The sequence below is a fragment of the Zophobas morio genome, unplaced genomic scaffold, assembly GCF_036711695.1.
Source record: "Zophobas morio isolate AGI-343-1 ecotype UQ-CSIRO unplaced genomic scaffold, CSIRO_AGI_Zmor_V1 ptg000007l, whole genome shotgun sequence".
NCBI lineage: Eukaryota > Metazoa > Arthropoda > Insecta > Coleoptera > Tenebrionidae > Zophobas > Zophobas morio.
The window spans coordinates 10,229,474-10,257,133 of NW_026972112.1; the positions used below are offsets into that span (position 1 = coordinate 10,229,474).

At 37.4% G+C, this 27,660-nt stretch overlaps 3 protein-coding genes across 4 annotated transcripts in view; 2 read left to right on the plus strand and 1 right to left on the minus strand.

Moving 5' to 3' along the window:
• Positions 1-3,850: 3,850 nt before the first annotated feature.
• Positions 3,851-16,569, plus strand: LOC135124493 (ras-responsive element-binding protein 1-like). Its single transcript, XM_064049597.1, has 4 exons — positions 3,851-3,931; positions 6,566-6,649; positions 11,198-14,480; positions 14,541-16,569. The coding sequence occupies exons 2-4, from the start codon at positions 6,583-6,585 to the stop codon at positions 15,682-15,684; spliced, it is 4,494 nt and encodes a 1,497-aa protein (XP_063905667.1). The 5' UTR covers positions 3,851-3,931; positions 6,566-6,582; the 3' UTR covers positions 15,685-16,569.
• A 3,029-nt stretch (positions 16,570-19,598) lies between these two features.
• Positions 19,599-23,632, plus strand: LOC135124495 (conserved oligomeric Golgi complex subunit 1). 2 transcript variants are annotated; one of them, XM_064049602.1, is made up of 13 exons: positions 19,599-19,826; positions 19,884-20,045; positions 20,098-20,237; positions 20,287-20,423; positions 20,475-20,673; positions 20,725-21,033; positions 21,081-21,350; positions 21,405-21,630; positions 21,681-21,978; positions 22,077-22,515; positions 22,635-22,825; positions 22,898-22,926; positions 23,395-23,476. In XM_064049602.1, exons 1-12 carry the CDS (start codon positions 19,684-19,686, stop codon positions 22,922-22,924), a joined length of 2,541 nt encoding a protein of 846 aa, XP_063905672.1. In that variant the 5' UTR covers positions 19,599-19,683; the 3' UTR covers positions 22,925-22,926; positions 23,395-23,476. The 2 variants fall into 2 exon arrangements, with proteins under 2 accessions (XP_063905672.1, XP_063905671.1); XM_064049601.1 differs by lacking the exon at positions 22,898-22,926 and having other exon boundaries at positions 19,600-19,826; positions 23,395-23,632.
• The window catches only part of LOC135124498 (cell growth regulator with RING finger domain protein 1-like), a 38,993-nt gene continuing 34,951 nt past the window's right edge, over positions 23,619-27,660 (minus strand). The window contains exons 5-7 of the mRNA XM_064049610.1: positions 24,506-24,613; positions 24,232-24,443; positions 23,619-24,182 (exon numbers count right to left, since the gene is read on the minus strand). Of these exons, the coding sequence (XP_063905680.1) occupies positions 23,975-24,182; positions 24,232-24,443; positions 24,506-24,613 (528 nt within the window). The 3' untranslated portion in view covers positions 23,619-23,974. The remainder of the gene's footprint in view (positions 24,183-24,231; positions 24,444-24,505; positions 24,614-27,660) is intronic.

A 27,660-nucleotide genomic window follows, 5' to 3' on the forward strand; every position in this document is an offset into this window, starting at 1 on the left:
TATATTATTTTCGATTTCTAGTTTATTTACTCTCGTTTGCCAATCATCCTCAACCCAATTACCGCCAATTAACCGCCGCCGCCGCGCCACGTGACCTCCGATTTTTCATCCCACTTCGATAATTACGAAGCGGTAAATCGCGATAACGGCTCCATTTCCAAGAACGCAGCACTCCTCGGAGATGTGTTGATCTTCGCTGATAACGTATCAGCATCACGGCAACGCGATCGAACCCATTTCGAGTGAAAGAGCACGAAATAACGAACTTTAGTTCCGCTGGCTGGAGATGAGGGGAGATTTCATTAGAGGCAGCATCGGTCACGCAATGGTGGCAACACTGTCTTTCATAATTTCAAAGCTGCGACGGAAATGGTAAATAAAGTCGAAAATTCGTTAGGTAACGAAGACGCGTCACGGCCGGCCATCGGGGTCTTGCGTTAATTGGGAACTGTGAACGCGAAATGTTCACTTTTGGAGCGATTTTGACTTTATTCGAAAGTTTCACTAAACTTCCTTCAGCAATTATTTATATTTTCTTTATACTATCACTAAATAGTGTGTTATCTTTCCTATGTTAACACCGTTGCTAGGCAGAGATAGAAGTACTTTTATTTTTCTTTGGATTTTTCTCCAAGTGATTCTAAATCTATCGTACTTTATCAAGTTTACTCAAGACTTTAGCTATCAGCAGAATTTAGATAAACAAAACCACGCAAATTTCCCTTTGTGATTTAAGGTGCACCGTGACTCTAGATCTATATTCTCTTTCGTTATTTTTCACGTTTCTAATTCTATGTAAATTCTTCAAATTTAAAGTATGGATTTAGGCTAAAGGAGAACATGAATCTTTCAAATCCCTAAATTTTTGTGGGTGTCCAATTTCCAAACTATATTTTTGTCCGGATTTTGGCAGCAAAGTTCAAACCAGGTGATTCTAGATCTATAGAAATTTTTCAAGATTATTGTTTATACAAATTCAGCTTATTTCGTTCCTTTTTTAGTCTTGGCGACTTTATTGTTCGTGACTTGAAGCAATAAAATAAAAACCTTCTTATTCTAGATCTGTTTAGACTTTTAACAGAACTGAATAGAGATTCTAATTAAACTAAATAAACTTATCTTTAACAGTTTTTTAATTTCTTAATTTTAGATCTTATTTCTACGTTAGGAGAAATTTTTTTACAATACACGGCAGACGACAGAACCCAAACAGTTTTATTTATGAAACGTAGAGAAAATGTAAAAGTAGCTAGTCGCCCAAACAAATTTATTTTAAATCTGTTTTCCTTTATAAAAATGAGCATAATAAAGATAAAAACTGAACCAAATTCTAATTAAGTTTTTCTTGGTGTTCAATTTTGTTACTGTGAGTTCTCATGTACCGAAATTAGAAACTATAAAAACCTTATCACCTTTGATGAAACCAGTTTTCAGTCTAGAACATATCCCTTGCTGTTCAATTTTCTAACTGACATGTTTTCATAAAATAAATTTGTACAAATCTTGTAGTCTTAGACAAATTTATCATAATATCATGTTCCTCAGGTGCTCAATTTTTGCTCTTGCTATTTTTCATAGCAAAATTATAAAATACGCAGATGTTATCAATGCTGCTACTTCTTATGTAATGTGAACCTAAACGGCACGTCGTGTATTTTAAATTGATCTCAAATTTATCAAGAAAAAATGTATCAAAAAATGTTTGCTTGAGTGCTCAAATTTGAGACCGCTCTTCTTCCATTATTAGAATCATAAAATATGAAACGCTTGTGATTCTAACTCTAAATCTAAAACGTTATCGAGGTTAGCAAAACAAAGATAAAACTTAAATCAAACAAGTTTATCCTATGCGTAAGTTTTCCTTAGTGCTCAATTTTGTGACCATATTAGCGGTACTGTAACGGTAAAATAGAAACAATGCAGTTTTAGATCAGTCCAGATTTTGTCAAGCCCACAACTAACTACTACTTACTACCGGAACGTGCTTAAAAATTACAGGCAAATTTTTCATAAACGAGTTTCTCGCAAGGTTAGACTCTAGAGCCGTTATTATTCTCAAACACCACAAACGGTTATTCTTGATACATTCTAGCTTCCATGAAGTCTCTCGTAACACCAGTGGTGACAAAACAACGTAAAACAAATCCGAATTTGTTGCTAGTTGATTTTCCCCCGTGCTCAATTTCGGGATCGTCCTCCCGTGTTATACAATCACCTAGACCCGTTCGGCCGCGCTTGCATGCTTCAAGGTGCAATGTAATCCTCCTTTATCGAAGAAAAATGACACAACGAGATGTAACTTAAGTGGCATTGTGTGTTCGCGGTGTTAACAGCGATGACAATGCGCATTCAGCATCATCGTGGCTTGCGAAATTTCGGCGCTCCATCCAGGTCTGATTTCCTCGTTCGTTATCTGGGCGTCTCTTCTCAAAAATAGAATTGCAGTAATTTGTTTTGAGATAATTTCGCCGATAAAGCGTTATCCTCTTCAAATCGAAAATTGCGAGAGTGAGTGCAATAATAAGATTACTCTCGGGGGGTTATCAAGATCGATTTTGTCAACATGGAAGTGAGATGAATGGAAAAAAGTGATAAGATAAGCCGCTAGGTTTTCCCGAGGAAAACGAGCGAAACGAGCAGTAGAGATGCGGCTCTGACGCAATTAGTGGTTTCTTAGCGATTGTCCATCTCAGCCTGACACATATGTTCAGCAAATGTAGAGAAACATGGATTTCATATAATTACATAAACGCGAACGTCTGAATTATTGTTATGAGAGAGAGACCGGTGCCATACACGCTTTCTTAATTTTGAGATGGAACAACATCCAGTAGACCGCGAACGCTAGAAAACTGTTAATTTTTCATCCTGGACGGTTGATTTGCTCGAGAAAACTGTTAATTCGTGGTTGTGGGTTTGCGCGACGTTTCCAGATGGGTTTTCGGTTTTGGCATTGCGAGAAACGTTGACACACGGTCCATGTTTAATAAATATTAAACCGGCTTGCAACATTTTTGCCTAACAAGCGGATGTGTTTCGGCTAACAAGACATTTTCACTTAATTTATAATAAATGAGTGAGAGGAGCTTGAGCCTCACGTGGATTATTACTATCATTAAGTGTTTTACTTCACAATTGAGAAACTAATGCGATCAGGAAGCTCGAGTTGCGAAAACTCATCGATTTATGGATGGGTTGGTGTGGAAAATTGACGTTAGTGAAACTGGAGTGGTGGAAAAGTTGGCGGTTGCAGGGGAATTTCATAACCAGGAACATCAGAAAAGAGGATGTAAGGAAAAATAAGAAACGTCATAGATAGGAAAAACTGATATAAATGTATGTAGTGAAATAGAAACGTATCGTTGGATTAAACTAAAAGGAAGATATATTTATTTAGTGTTTCTGAACTTCCTTTGGGTTTTTTACTGAAACACAAATTATTACACAAATTACTCTCAATTTGTGTAAATAATTATTATACCAAATCGAATTTTTTGAGCGTTATACTAACTACATGTCTTACAGTACACCCCAAATTTCACGGTAATCCGTCCAGTAGTTCGGAGATTGTCTATCTTCAGTAAATCAAATTTGGGAATTTTACCATCATTCATGTTTCGTGTACCTGGTTACGTTAATAAAAACAAGAAATTAAGAGCCCCTAAGATTCTTTCACACTCTTTTAAAAACAATATAGGGGACACCAAGATTTCTTTCAAATTTTTTGTAAAATAAAATAAAAAAGTCCCCAGATTTGTTCAAATATAACAATGTCACAAATTCTTAAGATTTTGATAGTTACGTTTTGTGTATGTTTCTTAAAATTTTGTTTTTTACTTCCCGAGTGTAAACCAAGAAAGTATTAGTAATCGAGTCCATCGGGCGACTAGCCACTTTTATGTTTTCTCAACTGTAGGATACGAAAACATAGGTAGGTCTCTCATTTCCGTATGTCTGTCTGTCTGCCGTCTGTCCGCGTCTGTGTTGATTTTTTTAGACCGGACCGATTGTCGTCAAATTTTGTATGTATATTATAAATATCGTGTAGATGATGAAACACTGACCAAAATTTTTGTATATGACGTCATCTCCAACTTTTATAGTCGTAAATATGATTAAACTTTATAAAATAACATACTCCTCCAACTTGTAGTTTATGAACCTGTGTTGAGATATCCAAATTTTTGTAAAAAAAAAATAAAAATTGTATAATAAGATTTTACAATTTAACTTTGAAATTGCACAACCGATTGCTCTGAACCCTTGCAGACGTTTTAAGGTTATCGGAAACATGATAAATCCTTAATCAAAGTTTATCCATTTAAGACCCCCCTAAAAACTGATGACGTTATTTTACAATTTTGCCGAATAAAGGTTATTTAGATTTTATAAAATAACGCACTCCTGCAAGTGTGATTTATGATTCCATTGTGAGTTATTACCCTAGATATGCGAATTTTTGGAAAAAAAATCAAAATTGTTAAACATTTTGCAATTTTAACACTGAAACTGTAAAATAGTAAATAAAAAATTATCCGTTAATACCCCTTCCAAAAAAAGTTTATGACGTCATCTCAAAAATTTAGCAAATAAAACTAAAATATGTAGGTACAGTATTAAGAGTCTATACTTATCATTTCATATTTTTTTGAATTGCTTATACAAGGTGATTCAATGAAGCCACATGTTTTATTGGCCATCTCATTTTCTTAAAAACTTAAAGATACAATACTGTTAGTATTACATTGCTCCGATTCAAATTGATATACGTGTAGTTGCTAAAAAGTTGATGACGCCATCAAAAAATTTTTGTAAGGAAAAACTCACTAGGAACATTTGCATGCTTCTTTACCTGCATTTTAACAATCCACGCCTATATTAATTTTAGCACATAAGGGTCATCATGAAAAAGATCTCATAGTTAAATTTGATAGTTTTTGCAAGCTATATTTGTTCAACTTTACTTTAAGGGCAAGGGAAGTTCTGTCGAAATAACCTTCGATACATTTTTTACAATTAAAAACTGAGGAAGAATTGTAAAATTTTTAGGAAACAACTTCAAAAAATATAATTAGGATAAAAAAGTCAGGTTATGGAGACAGAGCAAAATCTTGCTAAAAATCTCACTAATTTCTAAAAATTTTTACAGCTTCCACACAAGTTTACAAATAATTTTTTTTTTTGTATTTTTATGAGATCGAAGAAGACGACTAGCTGTACGTATAATTTTATCAGCTGGAAACTTAGAATAGAAGAAAATACGCTGACAAATTAAAAAAGAGCTTGAAAAAAATTTTAGGTTCACATGAAACAAGGACACGACTTCTCAAAATTTTGATAGTTACCCTTTTTAAAAAAAATTCTGAAAGTTATTTACTTTTCACTGCATGAACGCTGTAAAAGTTTTAGGAAGTACAGCTTGAAGAAAAAGTAATCAGGATAAAAAATTCAGTTTTCAGACGACATAACACGATCTCACCGAGAATGTCAATAATTTCTGAAAATTTTCAAAACTTCTAAAAATTTGAAATGTTTTTTTTGGCGTGAAAGTAAATTCGTTATACGTATTTCACATATTGCACATACTAAATAATTCTAATATTCTTTCGCGTTAAAAAAGACACTAGGGCCATACAATTCCTTGCAACTCTTTCAAAAACTATACCGTAGGGGTTCTCGAGATTTTTTCAAATTCTTTTAAAAATAAAACACCAAAAATCCCCAAGACTTTTACAAAAATTTTATTCTGCGAATTTTATTTTTTAGTGTTAATCCCTACAGGCTAATGTGGATTATTAAACTATAAGTAACAGATTTGTTTACAATCATAATTTTATTTCCAAACATCTAGACGTTCAAGAGGAAAAATAAGGGCAGATTAATAAACCACAAATACACAAGCACGTTATTTTATAAAATTTAAATAGGATTTATTTTACCATCTATAGGATATTCCTAAAATCCACCTAACATTTCACTCGCTCGTGAAGAAAAACGAGCTTTATTCAATATCTAGCCAAAGTTAGTACTGGGACTAGTCCTGCTCTCAATTTACGCAAACGATCATACAAAAAAAGAATAATAATAACTGGGATTTTCCCGCTGTTGATTTTTGTTGTTGACATTATTCCCAGAAGTCAATATCCCAAACCCTCGCCCACGCTTCTAATCGCATCTATTTTCGCACCGGCAATATCTACGATTACGCAAACCTCTAATCCCTCATTGTCAGATCCCATAGCGCGCTCTTCCGCACCATCCGTCGGTCGTCTGATAACCCATGCGTTTTTCCTATCCGGCACGTGAGATTCGGCTGTCTATCAGTTGTTTCGGTTACAAAAGGGGTCCAGAGCACGCGCCGGTAGCAGGTGTTGCTGTGAGCTAAGGGCAGGTGGAACGAACATATGCTCTATCAGATATTCAAATGTATCGGTTAGTTTCTGTTTGTACACACATCGCCAAGATAACTACTAGAGCCAGACGCTGGCGCTGGGATAATTACGCGCTAATTGACGCCGCCACTCAGATGCGGAAGGTGCTAAGGACACTCTTGGTCTTGTTGCAGAACCACGTGAAGTCGAAATGCAAGGGGTTGTCTTCATGCCGCAGAATCCGCAGCAGGGCTCGCCGCCGCCAAATAACCCTCTAGGTGAGTTTCTGTTTTTTTTTATTTTTTAGGAGGCAATCAGCAACGGCGCTAATTAGCGTCGGGCGGTAATTGGCAGGAGAAACGGTAATTATTGGAAAATTGATCGGTTGTTAGTAGAGAGGCGCATTCGAGTTCCGCGTTATGAAATTATTTTTTTATGAAAATATATAAACTGTGGTTGTAAATCTGTTCAAGTTTATCTATTTTTACTCTTTTTATAATTAAGAATTGTAGAAAAGTTAAAAATTTTGTGACAAAGATGTCATCTATTTCTGAAAGTTCAGTTTTTAAAACTGTACAAATTTACCAAAATTTTGTAAAAGGCGAAACTTCAGCAACTTTAAAATACGTAAAGCTCGATTTTTCTCCAAGTTTGTCAGTCTATATCTGTTTTATTCACTCATAGCAAGCGAGAAGTGGATTTTTTTTTCACTTGTAAGCTTGTAACTCTATGTGTACAAGAATTGATAAAGTTATCTTTTCAAGAATTCTGCAGATAAACGCTAGATAAGTTCTTGGGAACAAAAAAATTATTATTAAAGAAATAACAGATAACTAATAGCAAAAAAATCGAGAAAGATTAAACTAAATCCACAAAGCTAGGTTTAAACCATCATAAGAAAAAGATAAGTCATAGATTTTGTGTAAACTTAAGAGCTTGAAAAACAAGATGAGTTTCCAACGAAGTCATAAAGTGATAAACTGTAAAATTAAAATTTTGATGGGCTAACAAGCAGCAAAAAATTCCCGCGAAGGTGACAATTTTAAAAACAACTTATATTACCTAAGGAGAGCTTTGAGCAAAAGTAAAAAGCAAGAAAAAAGCTTGCAACTGTGACATTTTTGTAAACTGTAAAATACACAATAATTAATTTGAAAAAACTACGACATTTGAAATTCACGAAACAATAGATTTAAAATATAATAATACAAGGTGTTTTTAGACGATTTAAAATTAGGAAAATAATAAAATATGCAAAATGATGTAAAGCAGCAACAAGCGTCACTCCTTTAACGTCAACTCTTCTAAATATAGAACAAATTTTACACCAAAACGCTCGAACTTTCCACCAGCCGCCATTAATCGCATAAAAAATCCAACTAGAAACTGAAAAACGAAATAATCACCTCTCATTCCAACGTTTCAAGGTAGTCAAGTACTAAGTCTACAACCCAATGATGTTTAATTAAAATGGAGAAAACCAGAAAAAATAGATAACGACATGTATGTCATACCGTGATAACGCCAACACAATTCTTGAATTTGATTTTTCCAGCAGAAGCACCTTTGATCAAGGTTTTCACAACGGTTATACAAGGCAGAAATCAGCACAGAGTTCGTTACTAAGTACTTTTGGCCGCAAACCTAAATTCTCCATACCCTGTGATTTCCCCACTGTTGTCTACTGCGAAGTCTGTATTTTTATAACCGTGTCAGAACCTTACAAACCGTGTAAAAACGCACGCCACGAATATATAATTATTTAATTAAACCCGATATTATACGTAAAGACAAACAGAAGACTCATCTGATAACTCCGTATTTACTTTCCAATAAATCGAGCATTTCCTTATTTTGATTAATTCCTTGACGTTATCTGCAGAAGCGGAAAACTCACAAAAATCACACAAGTAAATTTCCACCGAAACCGCAGTATCGACGTCCACGAAACACAAACTTTGACCCGGAAAGTAGGTCAGCATACAGGTGATTAATCAACAGTTTCCTATTTGGGTATTGGATTAACCATTCTAATCAAGAGCGAACTCTGGCAGCAATCGGTCGAGATAAAACCGACGCAGTTTCGTGTTTCAGAATATTTGAGAAGCTGTGTCATAACCGGTTCGGAGAAAAATCGACTGATAAGTGCGCAGATGTTATTAATAATTGTCTGAATAAACAACTATCGGGTTATGCTTGAGCAATACCTGTACATGCCAGCGATAGGGTTGGGTAGGCGGCGGCCCGGAAACGCCTCGCCGGCCCTATATTTTGTACACAAATTTGTTGATTGTCGGTCATTGCTGCATACGAAGTGTTGTCGCTACGAGTAGCGTGGAGGACTACCACTATTCACGCCGTGTTTATGATGGCTCGCGCGTGTTAATTCGGCCGCGTTATCGGCCTCGTCATATCCGAGAACAGGAACAGCGCAGTGATTAAGAAAAGTCAACAATCGAAAACACACACAGATCTCGGTCCCATTTATTTGTGTACCTGCAATGAAGTCACCTCATGATAATTCTTTGTCAGTGACATTTGTAATCGCCGAACATCATTTACTTGACCCAAATAGTGTCGGTTATTGTTTAAAAAGTACGCGTTGCGCAACTGAAATTATGGAAAACCGTCAGCGTGTCATTGGAAAATCTCGCATCTTTTTTCTTTCGCCTCGCTTTGTTTTCGTTGTTTGCTTTCGGGGCGCGGTGGGAAAAGATAAAATCTCAGCCGCTGCGACTCGGCCGTGATGTTTTGTTGTTCTTGGAGGAAACTGAGAGAGCGGAAAGACAAGTGATTATGGACCACAATGAGATATTCCGACGAAAAAACCGCAGCAGGTTTCCGACCAAATACCGGCGGATTGTTAACCTTTTAACCAAGATAAAAACAAATTATCGTGCTTTTTCATGTGAGAACTTGAGAAAATCTCGTTTTATTAGGAGGAAGGCAGTGGCGGAGACGCAGCGAAATTTCCCAGGCGAGAATAATTGAGATCTTAGTCACAACCGCGTTTTAATCCAATTTGCCAGACTACACTTAATATTCATACACACTTTTATGCAGACTGTTAAACCGTAAACTGCAAGCAACTGCAAAGCAAACTACTTTCTACCTTGACTTGCACTTTTCTTCTAACGAGATTAACATAAATCGAGAAATACGATTTTTTAGCTCGTGCCACTTGAGCACTGACGAATTTTATTTATTTTTTTACATCAAACTTAATGAAATTTAAATTTGTTTTGGTGGGGATAATCAAACAAATTTTGTTTACTATTTTAGCATCTACACGATATTTCTTACGATGCATCTAAAATTTCACAACAACCAGTCCAGTAGGGGAACGAGGGGCTTGTTGTAACAGTTTTTAGGAAAACGAATATAATTTGGTATCTATTAGCTGTTTGACCATTATAAAAGTATCTATCGGTAGTTTAACTATTCCCCTATTGGACTGAACAGGCAAAAGGTCAAAATTGTTCATCTTCACTTCACACCAGGCATTTTCTTAAAGAAAGTGCATTGTTACAACTTGCCCCGTGGTTGGGGCTAGTTGTAACAGCCATGAGACAGGTAGTACCAGTAAAAATAAAGCTGATGTTGATACATATTTAGACTTTATTTTCCAAAAATTAACACAACACTTTATTATATACAATTTTTTTTCAGTAAAACTGAAATAAACTTTTAGAAAAAGAGTTAACATTAAAAATTTGAGTGTTGTCTTCCTTTTTCTTAATATATCTGGAAAATGAAATATGGCATCGGTCAAAATTTTGGCTCGCTTTTCGTATGCTAGGTACGAGATTTGTAGAAGTGAATTTGGGATAAGTTGTAACATTTTACAACTTGCCCCAAAGCTATTGTTACAACATGCCCCGTAGCACAATTTTCTACATTTAATTACATTTCGACAAAATTATGTGGCTTAGCGTCAAAATGTGTAAGGAATATCAAAGCTGAGTAATTTTTGAGCTACATGCAAAATTAAAAGTTTTAAATTAATTAATAACTGATACGAAAATCCAAATTTTACTAAAGCAATATTTTACATTACTTGGCCAAAACAAAACACGTGCACACATCCACTTACTGCGCTGGCTCAAGGAACAGTGGTTGTGATGACATGATGTCTTATGGTGCAAGAATTAAATTCAGTAAAATACCTGACGTTAAAGAGTTTAAATTATGGGTAAAAATTTAGTGTTACAACTTACCCCTGTTACAACAAGCCCCTAGTTCCCCTAGTCTAGTCCAACGGAGATTGTCTGTCTGATAAAATTAACAACAAACGACACACAGACAGACAGACTGGCGACACAGAAACGAAACCTATTTTATCATATTTTAAGAGCTACAACTTTAGTTGCGTTAATTATTTTAATAGGTTCATATTTAGATCCTGGTTGGTTAACTAAATTTTCGGCAACATTTGCGAAATAATTGTTCAAGTCATTTGCTCTCAATGTATAGGAATTTTTACAATCTTCTGTCCTATGTTTACTAATAATTGACCACATTGCGTGTCTTATTCTTATACCTCATCCATTGTGTCCTCAATTCCGGAATTTGATATAAATATATGTTATACTTATATATCTGGGTGTACCTTCCTGCACAAGCCACCTCCGTCTCCTCGCCCGTACCTCGAATCCACCTAATCACAAAAACCCATCATTGAATGAAATCACTCATACATCTCGCTATCGCATCACGCTGTATGAAATGCACACTTCACCACAACGTTTCCGGGATATCCGCACCAATCTAAAATAAACAACTTCAAAGTAGTACCGCTTTGTTTCAACTCTGTCGTCCTGTTCCAGTTACTGGTATCACCATGGACGCCGATTCCGACCCAGCCAAAGAACTCATAACGAACCAAAGCACCCAAAGCGACTCGGGCGTCTACTCCGCCGCCAACTCCACCATGGAAACCTGCGACACCGACAACCGCAGCGACTGCAGCTCCCCTGAACGCAAGTACGTCTGTCCCATCTGCGAGACCATGCTCACATCCCAGCACGAGTTCACCCTGCACATCCGATCTCATAACAACGAAACCGAGGTGCAGGACGACAAAGGCTTTACGTGCAGGATCTGTTTGAAGGTGCTGAGTTCGAGCTCGAGCTTGGATCGACACGTGCTGGTGCACAGCGGAGAGAGGCCGTTCCATTGCAGGTACTGCGGAGATACCTTCACCACCAACGGGAACATGCACAGGCACATGAGGACGCACACGCAGAAGAGCGAGTACGAGTCGGACGCTAGCTCGGACAGCAACGTCAGCGGCAGTTCCAAAAGTACGGAGTTTAACAACAATCGGATCGAGTCGAAGAAACGAAAGCTGGAGGTGGTGGACGAGATGAATAAGAAACTAGAGAACGGAAGCGATAACGAGACGCAGCAGTTCTACAAGTGTCCGGTTTGTGACCGGAGGGATTTTGATTCGATCGTGGCCCTGGAGGCCCATTTGGAAGACAATCATCCAGATTACCCCGCCAAATGCAACCAGTGCAACCAAATCTTCCAAAATAACAAGCTTTTGACGGTCCATAAAGACACGGCACATAATCACGTCAAGAAGCAGACTGTAGCGGGATTCAAGGATCTGACGTTTGTGGATTTCTCGAGTGAGAAGTTCCCCCACATTGCGAGGTACGAGTGCGAGAAGAACCTTCACACGGCGTCAGATGGCCTAAGTTTCCAATGCAAAACCTGTACGAGGGCTTTTCCTTGTAACAGCTCTCTAGAGATTCACGAAAAAGACTGCGTACTAAACTCGTACCAAAACGGACTGGATTTAACCAAAACGACTCAACCTTCAGAGAAGGATATTCGCAGAAGCGAGTTTTTCTCACGACTGAACCTTCAAGACAACTCCCCGGAGAAGTTCGTACCGCAGATGAGCGAAACGTCGAATAAACTCAGGCAGCAGCTTTTGGCCAAAGTCATGACCAACGATACTACGAAGGATCTGGCCGACATCCAATCCATTATCTCCATGACGACAAATGGGAGTCTTTTGCACCAGCTCCAGGCCAAGAGCGACCTGAACCAGAAACCTAGTCTAGACGACAACGGTCGTACCGAACAGGAAGAAGAATCTCAAGATTTGTTTGCTTTAGAGTTCCGAAAGATGAAGCTGAGAGGAGAATTCCCGTGTCGCTTGTGCACAGCGGTTTTCCCAAATTTGAGGGCACTGAAGGGCCACAATAGGGCGCATCTTAACGGCAACAACAACGGAATGTACAGGTGCAACATGTGTCCGCACTCGTCCATCGATAAGGCGGCTTTGATCAGGCACATGCGCACTCACAACGGGGATCGGCCTTACGAATGCTCCCTTTGTAATTACGCTTTTACCACCAAAGCCAACTGTGAGAGACACCTTCGAAACAGGCACGCCAAGACTACCCGAGAAGAAGTAAAAAAAGCAATAATTTATCACCCGTCTGAAGATCCAACGAACGAAGAACTCAACAAACTCACAAGGGAAGAACGGAAGGTGCACCCTGAGGGTGAGAAGATCTGCGTCACGCCGAAACTGTCAGAGTTTGCGAAACCAGAAGTGACCCCTTTGATTCCAAACTTGCTGAAAGAAACCCTCAACGTACCCCTCAAAGAACCACCTAAAATATTCTCGAATATTAGTGATATTATCCGTAGTGAGAATCTGAAATCCCTCAAAGACCATAGATTGCAGAACGAGCTTTCTCCGTACCTACCCGCATACAATTTTTCTCCGAAATCGTCCAACGTGTCCACTCCACATCCTCCATCCAAGATCCACGTAAAGAACTTGGAAGAACTGAAAGACACGAGTTACGATAATCAGTCAGACGACGAGGAACAAGAGGAGGAACCGATGGATTTGAGCAAGAAGAAATGCGAAGAGAGAAAAAAGATTGAAGTGATACCAGAGGACTTGTCCAAAAAGGTACCACCAAATCCGTTAACAATGAGAGAAATTTTCGCCCATCAGCTTTTAAAGTCGCCACCGAAAATAGATACGGCTGCTTGGTATGCGACGTTGTACAGGAACAGCTTCCCGGGCTTTACCGGGTGGCCGGGTCTCCCTTTAAACCCATTACTGTTCCCGTCGCTACAAGCCCCTCTCCTTCCTCAAGAATCCCAAGATATGAAAGAACGCTTCCAGAGGTTCCAGCTGTGCGGAGGATCCATGATCAGCGATAACTTCGAAAGATTAAAGAACTTCCAAAATCCGGCCAACCAACCGTTCAACAACTTCAAACTAAATGACATCAAAGAAGATATGAAGAAACCCGATGAGCTAAAACCGTTGAGTTTGAACGTGGACACTTCTTACGGTGACAATTTCAAGCTGCATAGCCCCATTCCGCCACAACCCAAACCCGATTTAACCCAATCACCCAATTCCGTCAAAATGGTGATAAAAAACGGCGTTCTGATGCCGAAACAAAAACAGCGGAGATACAGAACCGAACGTCCGTTCACTTGTGAGCATTGCTCAGCGAGGTTTACTCTACGCTCGAACATGGAAAGACACATCAAGCAACAACATCCTCAGTTCTGGTCGCAAAGGCAAAGAGGACACTTGGGTAATCCAGGTAGGAAGAGCCAAATCAAGCCGAACTACTGTGATCTCAGCATACCAAACTACGAAGTACCAAAGAATCAGGATTTTGATGATACCAAAGAACCGATCGATGAGAAACTGAAGTTTGCTATTTTGGCGCAACATCTGAGGGTGAATCAGGAGTTGAAGAAGGATGACGATGACGACTGCGCTCTTGTGATCGACGAGAATGCAGACAAGATTGAGAAGACTGACGACAGTAACCAAAGATTCGAAGGGTTCGAGAGGAGTAGGATTTTGGAAGAGAAACTGAGGGAGTTGCATGCCAAACAGATGAAGAGCGAAAATAAAGTAAAGAACGAGGAGAACCAGGATTTGGTGCCGGTGTCCAGGCTTCTGGACAACGCGTCCCAACAACAATTTAAAGAGTACTTCAAGCGTGAGGGAGAAGAACCAGAAGTGGGTGCTGCTAGCGAGGAGGACGAAGAGGGACTGGTAGCAAGCGGCAGCACGAGCGAAGGGAACGTTTCGGGAACTGACGAAAACAAGTAAGTACTTGCAGACCTTGGGTTTCCAAAGTCTCTACTACTAAACCATTATCTCTATAGGTCAGAACCTGAGGCTTCCGCCCCGGTGAAGAAAAAATCCGCCTACTCCATGGCCCCCAACCGTGTGAGCTGTCCTTTCTGCAGCCGCAAGTTCCCGTGGTCTTCGTCCCTGCGTCGCCATATTTTAACCCACACGGGTCAGAAACCCTTCAAGTGCAGCCACTGCCCTCTCCTCTTCACTACGAAATCCAACTGCGATCGTCACTTGCTCAGAAAACACGGCAACAACGCCACCACTATCACTAACGACGTGGTAAACAACAATGCTAACTATCTAATGAGAAACGTCCCGGAACGACCCTTCAAGTGCTCCAATTGTCCCAGCAGCACTTTCTCCACTTATTCCAACCTCAAGAAGCACATCAGCTGCAAGCACTCCACCAACGCGCAGGGTGATGACATCAAAGCTCAAGGCTACGAAGCTGGTAGTTCCGAGGACGAGAAACTACCATCGTCCGACAACAAAACCGAGTGGGAAGCACCCAAACCCATCGAGGTACCGAACGTGGTACAAAACTCGGACTTGCCCTTCAAGTGCCACCTGTGTGATGGGTCTTTCGCGGAACGCCAGGATGCGCTAGACCACATCAAAGATAAGCATTACGCTGAGTATGATTTATTAATGTCGAAAAATGCGCTGGATAATAATGCGACGACTCCCGAAGATGGGGCTCATCACGAAGACGAAGAGAACGACATGAGGGGGAAGTTTCCGGATTATTCCAACAGAAAGGTGATTTGCGCATTCTGCATGCGTAGGTTTTGGTCAGCTGAGGATCTGCGCAGACACATGCGCACTCATACTGGTGAAAGACCCTTCAGTTGCGACATCTGCAGGAGGAGGTTCACACTGAAGCACAGTATGTTGCGTCACAGGAAGAAGCATAACGTGAACTTTGACAACGAGGTGGGGAACAGCGACGAAGATATCAACAACGCGCCGACGAACTACGAGAAGTTCGTCAGGAGCGAGAATAACAACACGCAGAAGGAGAAGACAGACGAATCGGACGGGAATGAAGGTAGCGATTTGATTAGCAACCTTTTAGGGATAAGGGATAGGTCTTTCATTGACAAGGTACTGACGGCGTCTGCCGACGACGCCGCCAAACTTCTAGGGGTAAAGAACGGGGTCAGAGAATAAATATTTATCGTAATAGTAAATTATATTTATTTATTTAACTGAGTTAGGGTGTAAATTTTGTACCTTTTTGTAAAGTAAGTTTATTTAGAGTGTAAGCACTTGATTTGTAAATTTCACACTGCGTCTAGTCAGGTTATTCCAACGAATAATGTAAAAATCAGAATGAGTATAGACTAGTTCTTGTGTATAAATTTGCGTTATAAATTAATTAATATATTTTTGTACATAACAAAATACGGTCTAGAATACCAAATAATTTCTTGTAATGAACGTTTCCGCGCGACTTTGCCGAGTCGTCCGGGAACCCGTAGGTTTTGCCTTGGACGCTCTGCACGACGCCGAGATCGCCCGATTTTGGCCTCTTGAGGGCGCCCGCACGATCGTGTGTCTTAATATTGCCTTTAGTATTAATCTCACTGTAAAGTAAGCAATATATTTGTATCAAAAATTATATATACACTTTATATATACACCCCGCGGGCTCAAAGTCCGGCGGGACTTTTGAGGGCTTGTTGCATTTGCGCGTATTTTGTATGGATTTTAGACGACACGTTTTTTATTTCTTGTTGCACTTTTTGATTAGTATTGTATTATTCACATTCACGCTGTGTCTTAAGAGTATTTAAGGCTTGGTGCGGCCTCTGCGGGAGGATCGTGCTCACTGAGCATTTTTAGCAATTTTTGAAGCAATGAGTGAATTAGTGTTACGGAGTTGATGCTTTAAAAATTTACCACGGGTTGTCATTGTCATTATGTTCTCGTTCTCCATCGATTTTAGGTATGCCATATTCCTGTAGAGTATAACGTTAAGTTAGTGTAAAACGACATATTATACTTATATTTGTTTGAATATTTCTTTATTTCAATAAATGATAATGCTCATAAGGTGTGCTTTCATTTACTACAACTTCCGTTCGACTTCCACGTCTGTAATCTGTTATTTACTAATTTCATGACCATCGGCGCACTTAAAGCAGGAAACTTTGTTTTTACATGGCCATAAAGGTTGCACTTGAAACATTTATTGTATCAATAGCACTATAATAGTAGGTAGCAGTATCGAGATCAATTAAATAATGACCCACTTTTGAAGATTTTTTTATAAGTTGAAGATTTGTAGTAAAACCTGATACAGAGGTGCACAGTTTCGAAATGATGAATTATAACAATTTGATTCTGACGATTTAATTTTTTCATTTTACAGTAAAACTGTTTTTCAGGATTAAAATTTCGTTTCAATTAGAAATACCGTTTTTGAATTAATTAATTAACTAAGTAAACTGTTGCATTAATAATTTTGATAAAGTAAATAAAAATTCAGAAAAATAATAGCGTACCTATTAAGAAACGACATGCTAATTTACATATTTTAATTGGAATTTAGTCCAGACATTTTTGAGGCGACGTCGTCAACTCTTTTGTGAATATGAATATGGAAATTGTGGGTAGCGTTTTACCATATACAGCTACACAGTAATTACGCCTAAAATTTCACAGTAATCTGTCCATTATTTGTCTAATACAATGGTCAACAGACAGACAGATTGCAAAGAGATGGACCGACGGAAATAGGAGACCGACATTTTCGTATTCTAGGAGTTCTAAAAGATCACGAAAATATCAAATTAACCGTTCGTCGAATAGACCCTATTACAATAACTTATACTCGAAAAGTAAAAAGGAAAGCCAAAACTGAGACTTTATTTTTTCCGTGTTCTGTGCTAATTACCAGTTAACGCAATCCTGTGTTAGGCACTCCAATTTCCACTACTGTTGTACTGGTTGCCAGTATCATTAACATCAGAACCATTATAATGTTGATACTGGTTTTATGGGGCCATAATGTGGAAATAAATAATATAAAAAAAGTAATTTACGTGGCTATTTTTCCATATGTCCGATTAGTGATTAGTTATTACCAAATTTTGATAAAATTTGGAGTACTTTGCTCTAAATTACACATATCATCATCAAAATCGGTTTGCCTTGGAAATTGTGAATCATCATCACATAGAGGTAGATATATATTTTTATTTACATAAATGAGCAAAATTAAATTAAATTTAGCGCTAATTTAACAAAACGTAAAGTCAATCACATTTTGATTTTAGCTTTAAAGGGTTACCAGCAGAACCTTATAAAATTAAGTCCTTTTGCACTGCTTCACATCATTGTTTTCACAACTTACTATAAAATACAAAAAGCAAAACTTAATCTGACTTTCTTTTTCCTTTTTTTTGTTGTTATTGAATGCTAATAATAATAAATAAGTACTATATACATACACGGTTATTCAGCTAAGATGACCCGTTTATGTTTTTAAAATAGGCACTCCAAAATACCAAATCCACCTGAACCTGGATTACAAAAAATCTTTCAAAATTGAATTGTATCAAAGTTAGCAGAAAATGGTACTATGCAAAGGATTAAAATTTCTTCAAAAAGATTTATTCATTCATTGATTATGTTTTTTTTTTTAATACATGTCGGAACTTTTTTACTCTGAACGGAGGAACGGAGATGTTCGTGATTAATAACACTAGTTTACAAGGTTTTATATCCAAAGACTGAAATAGTTGAATCTAAAGGATTTGGGTTCGGGAAATTTAAATCTGAAAGCAGAAAAAATCCAACACGTCAGGTTTTTGAGATATGTAGGTATATAAACATACCCTGTATTTCTTTTCTTTTATACAACTCTTGTAATTTTTTTATTTTTAAATATATATGAACATATAGTTCTTTAAGCAAATTTGTATCATTTTAAAGGATCATTTACGTAAATAAATAACATGAGTCAATTTTTCAAGCTAGATTGTCATCAATGTTTTATTTAAAATTTTTCAAGTATTGATTTTAGAATAATTGGTTGCTTTTGATTTTTCTACGGGAAGTGATAATAAAAATGTGAGGTTGCCCTCACAAAGATCTTTTGAAATGATACAAATTTGCTCAAGCTCAACGAAGATATAGGTTTATCTTTAAGAATAAAGAAGTTACAGGGGTTGTATCAAATAAAAGCAACACCCAGTATATATTATAAACAGTATGACTGAAAATTAAAAATGATTAACACTTTCTTTTATTGGCAGTACTGTCAGTTTCCCTTATAATAGACCAACAGTAACACATTTTCGTCCCAAAAACCTTGATACCTTCTTTTTAAGCATATTTGAACAGGTCTTCCAGCTTTAGGTACTATAATTTTACCACAAACGTAAGAAAACTGATTTGCACCTACTTTGCACGATCTCGAAGACATTTTTATGCGACAATGGTGCATTAACATGAATCAGTTTAACACTAACAAGAAGGTAAAGGCCAAGTTCATTATTTTGGATTTATGAAAAAACCTGACGTGATAGGGATTATCCGTTTTTGGATTTGTTATCAGTAAGTAATTTAGAAGTAGAAAATATTTTTTTTATTTTTGGATACGAAAAAAAGTTTAAATTTGTAAACTAGTGTAATTGCCATGTTCAATTTTCAACATGTCAATTTATTGTTATATAATTGACAAAATTGTAAACAACCATCGATGCATCTAGTTTAAACACAGAACAGAAACACAATAAATTATGTTTTAACTGAAGAAAAGAAGTTAAATATCTTATTTTATGCAGAAAAATCCAATGTCTTCATTATTGAATGATCAATTTCTCGTTCTAGAAAATCAAGTATGCATTTTGACGTAATATTGGTTGCATACTTCCAACGTATTCGCAGTGTATTTTAGATATGATCAGGATCTGTTGCATGTGTGTGGATTTAGTTCAAAATTAAAAAATGCCTCGGTATATAAGTAGATTAGACAACCAGTGAAACAGATGGACCACGTCAAGAGTTCAAATTACCGATCCGTCGTTATCTCACTCACACAATCACCCACCTAGTAACTTTCGTTTTCCCCCGGACACGTTGACATTCCCATTGTTGACGTTTCACTATTTTGACGTTTTTAGGTTACCTCTTAAGTTAAATTTTGTAAATTATTCGAAAATGGCACGTAATAGTTATAATTTACTAGAATTAGACGTCGACAAACTATTCGAAGACCACAAAATTGAAGAAATCATCGAAATCGAGAAACTGCTAGATGCCGAAATCGAGAGAAAAAGGGTGGAACTGAGATCAATGGTCGGGTGAGTTTTGCAGCAATTTTTCAAACGTAGAGCCACCGGTGAATTTTTGTTTGACAGAGACCGCTACAAGGATGTCTTAGCCGCCTCCGACGCTATCAAAAACATGAAAACCATTTCACAGCAAATCGTAGACAACATCCAAACTATCACGGACGTTTGCGAGGGGTTGATTACGAAGAACGAAGACAAAGAGGTGGAGGACGAGGTTAAGGTGGACAGGTGAGAAAGGGAGACGGAAAACGAGTGGAAATTAATAAAAGTGGTGTCGTAGTAAGCAAGATGAGCAGAGGGAATTGATTGTTTTAGTACGGTTGGCGGTTTTTATGAACGATCAGATATGGACAGCGCTGGACAAGGGCGACAATTTAACGGCGGCGCAGTTTTACCTGCTGGCACAACATATCCACATGGGTAGAACTGTCACGATTTTTTTATTTCCAATAAAATGATTCTGTTGTAGGTTTAAACTTGACTAAGAAAGAATATTTAGAAAAGTTGCCTCTTTTGAAACAAATTGGAGCCAACTTGCAAACTTTAAGGGATTTGATTTTCAACAGGATTAAAATGAAATTAGAATTTGTTGAAATTACAGCAGAGGTATGTACGACGTCATTAGTTTGTGGAAGGGATGAATACATATTTTTTTAGGAAACCAGTAGTAACCTGAACGCCCTACTCCTTCTTAAGAACCAAAGCACAAGTGAACTTTTGAATATTTTCATAGCTCACCGGAAAACCACCCTTAATTCAGTTATGAACACCTCTCATTCCAGTGTTCGTGTACAAGTCAGTGCAATGGTGAAGTGTCTCATTACTACCATACATCTACTACACGACTGCTTTGTGTGTAAGTGTGGGCACATAAAAATTGAACACCCCTTTATTAAGTTTGAACTAGGTTATGGGGACAGTAAAAAAGGTCTAATTTGGCAGCAACTACAGAACATAGTTGAGGACTCTTCAATCCCAACCTTGTCAAAAATTGAATTACCTGTAACACCACTGTTAATATACATACCCGACATAGTGAAACAATTCCGACCCAAGTACAAAAGTAACATTGAAGCACCCACAAAAGACAAAATTGGGTTAGAAGACTGGTTAGAAGCGACCAAAACGTCGATTAAAAGTGGTCTCGAACAGTCTTTGAAACTGGTGACTAACGTTAAAGGGTTGCATATAATTAGAGAAGAAGCTTTAAAAATAGGTAACTCATTTTGTTACTAAAACTTAAAGCTATGCCTACTTTTTAAGAATTACCAAACCAATGGGAGCGAATATGTTCTGAATCCGGTTTACCTGAAACGTTCAACGTCTGGTATTATTTTTTTCAAAGTTTGATCACTGAGCGTGCTCGGGAGCTCATCTCGAAGAAGGTATTTTCGATTATTAAGGAGTTGGAGAAGGATATCGGGGAAGTTTTAAAAGGTGATTTGAAGACGGAACGTGGCGAGACTGATCTTAGGTGGTACAGTTGGGTGGAGGAAACCGGTGATGTAAGTCGCACCGAAAACACACATATAGGTATTTCAGTTTCACTATAATAAGTTTGAAAAAAATTCAAAAACTTTTTTTAAGGTTTATCAATGAAGACTTTGGGTTTTTCACAAAACATTGTCACTTTATGTAGTAAACTAGACGGTAAATATCTAGAGTTGTTGGTAGATGTTTCGCAGTACCTGTATGGAAGAGAATACGAAGACGACATAATAATTTTAACACACTTGAAAAACAGGAGAAAATTTATAGATAGGGAAGAGTTGGAGAGTCATCTTAGGGTTGAAAGTACAAAAAATTCTACCACGTGAGTACAAACGCTATTTTAATTTGTGAGTGACGTAGTTTTTTTTTTAGGTTAACAGTATTCCTGCAGGATTTTCTTAAATCCGAAAGTAATCAAACTTTGTTAGTCGCTAGGTCATTAGTGTGCGCTAGGTTTTTACAAGCTATTACCACCTTGTGCCCTCATTTTAATAAATGTTGTACGTTTAATGGTACAACGGATGATTGGAGTAGGATTTGTAGCCATTTTACTCAGTCTAGTTTACAATTTTGGGACAAATGGGTTGATAAGTGTGCTCAAGAGACGGACAGGAGTGCAAAGAGACAATTTAGTGATGTTGGAGTTTGTTCAATGATTTCCATTCTTTTGGTAAGCGGTGTACGTGATGCTATTATGTAGCGAGCGTAGCGAGCATAATTATTATGATTATTAAGTAATTAGTGTAAATATACTCACCGTTTTTTCAGAGATGGGACACCATTGAGATCCAAGAACAAACCGAAGAGAAGGTTTTTAAATCCCAAATTAAAGTGCCATTAAAACCCAGCCTGCTCTTGCACCACCTTCTCAACAAACTCAACAATGACGTAAGCCACGTCCTGCCTCACACCCTCCCCAAGCAAATCCATGTTCAGTTCATTGAGAGAAACGTCGAACTGATCCTCGGCCAGTACAGAGGGTTGTTGGGGCGCGACCTCAACCAGAACCAAGCGCTGCAGTTCCTCTTCGACGTGAAATTCTTGACAACGTTCTGCATTCCGAGGGAAAACGTCCGTCTCGTTGCTCTTTCGCAAGAAATCTGTGATAAACTTCGGGGGAAAATCGACCCTTTCGACTTGGATGTGTTCTATTCGTACTTGCAGAATAACGTGAAGAGGGCGGTGCTGCAGAGTCAGGCCATTCTGGGTAAGACATAGCGACACTGGGGGTGTTTTAAAACTGTTTTCAAAATTTGTTACTATGACAGATGTCATTTAAATAACTACCAATTTTTGCCGGCCAATGGAATAGTAGTGTGATTTTAGGGTGTTTGTTGCCGTCTTCGGCTCAGTTGGCAAATCTGGGAGTCGGGGAGAAGTTTAAGGACCAAGAAAAGGATCCCTCAGTGTTGGCTTTGAGTGTACCTTCAATAGCATTTCCCTTGTTTTGTACTTTTGCGCACCAAATTCCATCGCAGAAGACTACGGCTGTGGCTAATGTGCAGGAAGTGGCTAAGGTTAGTTGCTTGTAGCCACTTTCGCTATTTTGTTGTTATTTCATTCTTATTATCGTTATCTTACTTTTTTAGTATGCGGAACGAGCATTTACCATTTGAGGGTAATATTGGGTGTTAGTTCACTAACTGTGTTGTATTTTTATTTTTAATGTGAACTAACAATAACTGTTGTGTTGATGAACCAGAGCACCAGAGTTGGCTGTGGTTTTAAAACTTTGGTTGGCAGTTCTGTTAATGTTGACATTGCGTGCTGTCAATTAATTATATGATATTCAGCAGTGTGTCTGTGTTAATTTTAACTGAACTGGCTAAAGCAGTTTTTAGTATATACCAATGCTCTTTAAATCTGTCTGCGTTATCCTGTGGAGGTTATGCTCATGCTATATTATAAATGTTAACTTGATTCGTGGCAAAAGTAAGCCACACAAACACAACATATTCTTAACGAAAATAGTTACTAAACTTTAAAATTTTTGTTCGTTTTGCTTCACGTCGATCCAACCAGGATTTATTGCTTGATTGTCAATGTAACGTTAGATGGAAATGTCATCAGTGTTTTTATTTTGTAGGTTTCTTCCCCTCGCCCCACAAAAAGTACTCCGAAGAAGTCTCAAGATCCCACCGCCGCTATCCGATCGAGTGCCGCCGCGTTGTTCGGGGGCCTAACGACGGACTGGTTCTCATAGCATCGTTGGACGCCCCCCCAACATTTTATTTCTTGTTATACGTCTCCACGTACAGCTTTTGTACTTGTAAATATGTATTTGTAAGCCTCAAAGAAAAAATAGACAAATCATGTTTAATAAATCTGATTTACTTTATTTTTAAACGTATGTATTATCACAGGCTTAAGTCAGATGAAATACTAAAATATAGTGTAAAAGTCGATTTTACATACAGAATATTAATCATGTTATTGCATAGGTCATAAATACTAACGCTAAGTCATATGGACATATATTCAATATCTTACACGTTAACTACCTCACAACCTAATTAACTTACTAGTAGAAGAAACGAAAATAAGAATGATCACTCGAATGCGGTGATGTTTACTTGATCGACATTGAGTAATAGCTCTAGACTACGCAATTTATCTAAGTAGTTTATTCTAGAAAATTAGAATTTCAATAAATAGACAGTCCCTTGTTACCGCTGGAAGCCGAGGAAGTCCGTCAGGCGGTCGTTCCAACTGTCTAGCCAATTGTAGAGGGGGCTGTGGGTGGGCACGGTTTTGGAGCTGGGCTGCATGGGCATGTACTCTTCACCTCGGATGCAGAAGTAGCTCTTGATGGGGCCCCGGCACATGGGGCAACGATCGAGCTTCACAAAGCAGCTCGCGCAAATGCAGGTATGCCTAACAAACGTTTTACAAAAAAAAATCGAAATTTTTCCAAAAAAATTACCTGCACGGCAATAAGGCCCTGGACAAAGGGAAATACTGGCAGACGACGCAGAGCTGCTCGCCTGAAGTGTTCCACAAAGCAGAGTCGTCGTTTGTGGGGCAGACCAGGGTGCGTCCCATCGGTCCCGGACCCCCTTCCACCGGTTCCGCCACTGCTAGAGGTATCTGGCCCTCTTCGTAGCCCCCAGGGTTGCCAGTAGCCAAATACAATTGCTACGAGTGATAATCCAACAGTCATAATAATAATAATAATAATAATAATAATAAGGACGTACCTTCAAACATGACAATTGGCCGTTGGCTTGCTTTAGGTACTGGGCCAAAATGCTGGTGGGCAGAGTACAAACCGAGTCCTTGATGTGGACTACGTTTATTAGGGCGACCTGAAATTAATCATTTATTCGTAATTAGTTAGGCTGGTTTAATGACGACTGTAATAAATTTTTCGAGAATGAAGGTCACTGCTGTCGTCAATTCAAAAAACTGGTAATCACTTTTTGTGTTTTTTTTTAATAAATTATAAAACAAAAAATCAACCTTTAATAGTTACATTGACGCGTTTATTAATGATATTGGTAAAAAACAGGTTAGAAATTTAAATTGAGTTTTATCATGTAATATCTTGCCGGCACGTGTTTAAAGTCGGAGTTTGGGAGTGTGGGTGTTCAGAATTTTTAAGTAAAAATGAGCCGTGTGTGATTTTATAAATTTACTTATTTTTGATATTTTTAATGAAAATTAACAAACAGAAAAAACATAAACAATATTAATTCTAGATTTTATAAATTTAACTTGAAGTAATTTCCACAATGAGCCTGACTCTTAAAATTGTAAAATCTGAAATACTGAATTCCTGATATTTTCAAGTCCAAGTCTATGAGACTAAATTTAAAGTTATAATTTCTGAATGTAATTGTGACATTTGAATCCCCATTTCTTCCATTACGAAATTCTGAACTTTATGAAAACCTAATTTAAATTTTTTTCAAATACCAATTTCCTATGTAGTAGATTGGAAGCCTCGGCCTTGAAATACTAAATTTTGATATTCCAAACCGCGATATCTAATTCTGAAGAAGTTCAAAGTAGTGAAATCTTGGATATTAGAACCTAGAATTTTTAAAAGTTAAGCTTTAAAATCGTCAGTATTAAAACTCCCTATTCTTAATTCTAGAGAACAAGAATTCTTGAAACCTAAGATAGAGTTTCTAGTTACTTCAATACCAAAGCCCTAAAAGTTCTAAATTTAACCTGACGTAACTCTACAGTGAAATCCTGCGTCATAAATTTGAAAGTCCTGAAATACTGAAATCCTGAAATTCTGAAGCCCAAATCTCGGAGACTAAATCTAAAGTTATGAATTTCTGGATGTAATTATGATATTTGAAGTATATTTCTTCTGTTTCTAAGATCCCGAACTTTATTAGAATTTAATTTTAATTTTTTTCAAGTCTCAGTTTCCTGTGTAGTAAGTCCGACTCTCTACTTTAACGTTTTCTCGACCTTTCATGACTCCTAGAGTACGAAAAAATAGGTCTCCCATTTTTATTAGATAGATAATCTCCGCAAGTATTGGGTCGATTGTTGTCAAATTTGGTATTTATATTAGGTATATCATGTAGATGGTAAACCGCTAACCAAAATTTATCTAATCATCCCCACCAATAACGTAATGACGTCACTTCAAAATTGTACACAGTAAATGGGTTTTAAATTGTATAAAATAACATAGTCCTACACATCTAGTTTATGACTCCGTTTTGACTTTACACACAAAACGTCCAGATTTTTGGAAAAAAAAATCAAAATTGTAAAACAACATTTTGCAATTTAATTTTGAATCTGCAATACCGAATGCTTTTAAATCTTGCAGTTGTTTTAAAGTTACGATAAGGATAATATATTTTTAATCAAAATATATTTGCTTATCCCCTCCAAAAAATGTATGACGAGTTCAAAATTTTGCCGAATAAATCCTACCTAAAATGTCCCAAATATGACGAGTACTTACTTGCCGAGATAAGACAGTCTTATCATAGCAAGTACTAGCCCCGCCCACCCCCCTTTATTTTCTCTGAGAGCATGTCATCTGCCAAAATCAGTCTTATCTTAACAAGTACTAGCCCCGCCCACCCGCGCTTTATTTTCTTAGAGAGTAGGTCATCTGCCAAAATCAGTTTTATTTTGGCAAGTACTAGTACCGCCCATCCGCCCTTTATTTACTAAGAGGGTATATCATTTGGCAAAATCAGTCTCATCTTAGAAAGTACTAGCCCTCTCGGAAAAAAAGGGCGGGTAGGCGGGGCTAGTGTTTGCCAATATAAGGCTGATAGTGCTAAATAACATACCCTCTAAGAAAATAAAGGTTGAGCGGGTGGAGCTAGTAGTTGACTGATTTTGGCAAATGACCTAGTCCCGAAGAAAATAAAGGGTGGGTGGGCGGGGGCAATGTTTGCTAAGATAAGACTGATTTTGGTAAATGATATACCCTCTACTCTTTATTTTCCCAGAGGGTATGTCATTTGGCAAACTCAGTCTTATCTTAGCAAGTAGGTGCTTCATTTCAAGTAATCGTCAAAGTGACTTTCAGCTGCAAGCTATATAGGAAATAAATTACTCAGACATGAATGATCCAAAGTTTGGTTAAAAATACCCTTAAATGGTTTTTGCACTTCCAGTTTTGCCAGAAACGAAAACAATTTCAAATTTTTAATTGGAATCTCTTTTATAAATTGTTTCAGCCATTACTTTACATATATACTATATAGATTAAGTAAATTCTTTTAAAAAAATATATGTAAAAAATTAAAATTCTTGAATTGTAAAAATTTGTATAAAATAAACTTGTAATAATTAAGATTTTCTTAAAACGTAAAAAGAAATTTTATTCAACAGTTCTATCCAATGACGTTTTTTCCAAATCTTTTGTTTGTCAACTCTTCGTCACAAATTAAAGTCTGACCTGTCCCACATACTATACATATTACAAAGGCGAACGAACAATACCACTGCAATATTGATTGCAACTATGTATGTATTTACCTCATTTGCACTATCTTCTAACGATTTGTTGCGAAATGCGCCTTTGAATATTTTTTTAATACACTAATTAGAAAATTGTAATTAACTTCAAACAACAACTTGTTTGTAATTATCTATATATAGCATAATCTGTTGTTAAGTACGTACACCTACTACCTATTAAATGTTATTAAGAAGCAAATAAAAATCTCTTGTTAGATTGTCAAGTCAAATATACCTCGTGCTCGTATTCTTTATACAAAAAATCATTTTGTGAAAAGAAGCAAGGGAATTAAAATCGAAAAAGATAACAACAAAATAAACAAAAATGAACACTTTGTTGTTTTATTGTGTACCACTAGATCTAAAATTAAACCTTTTAATTAAAAATAAATTATTAAAATTCTTA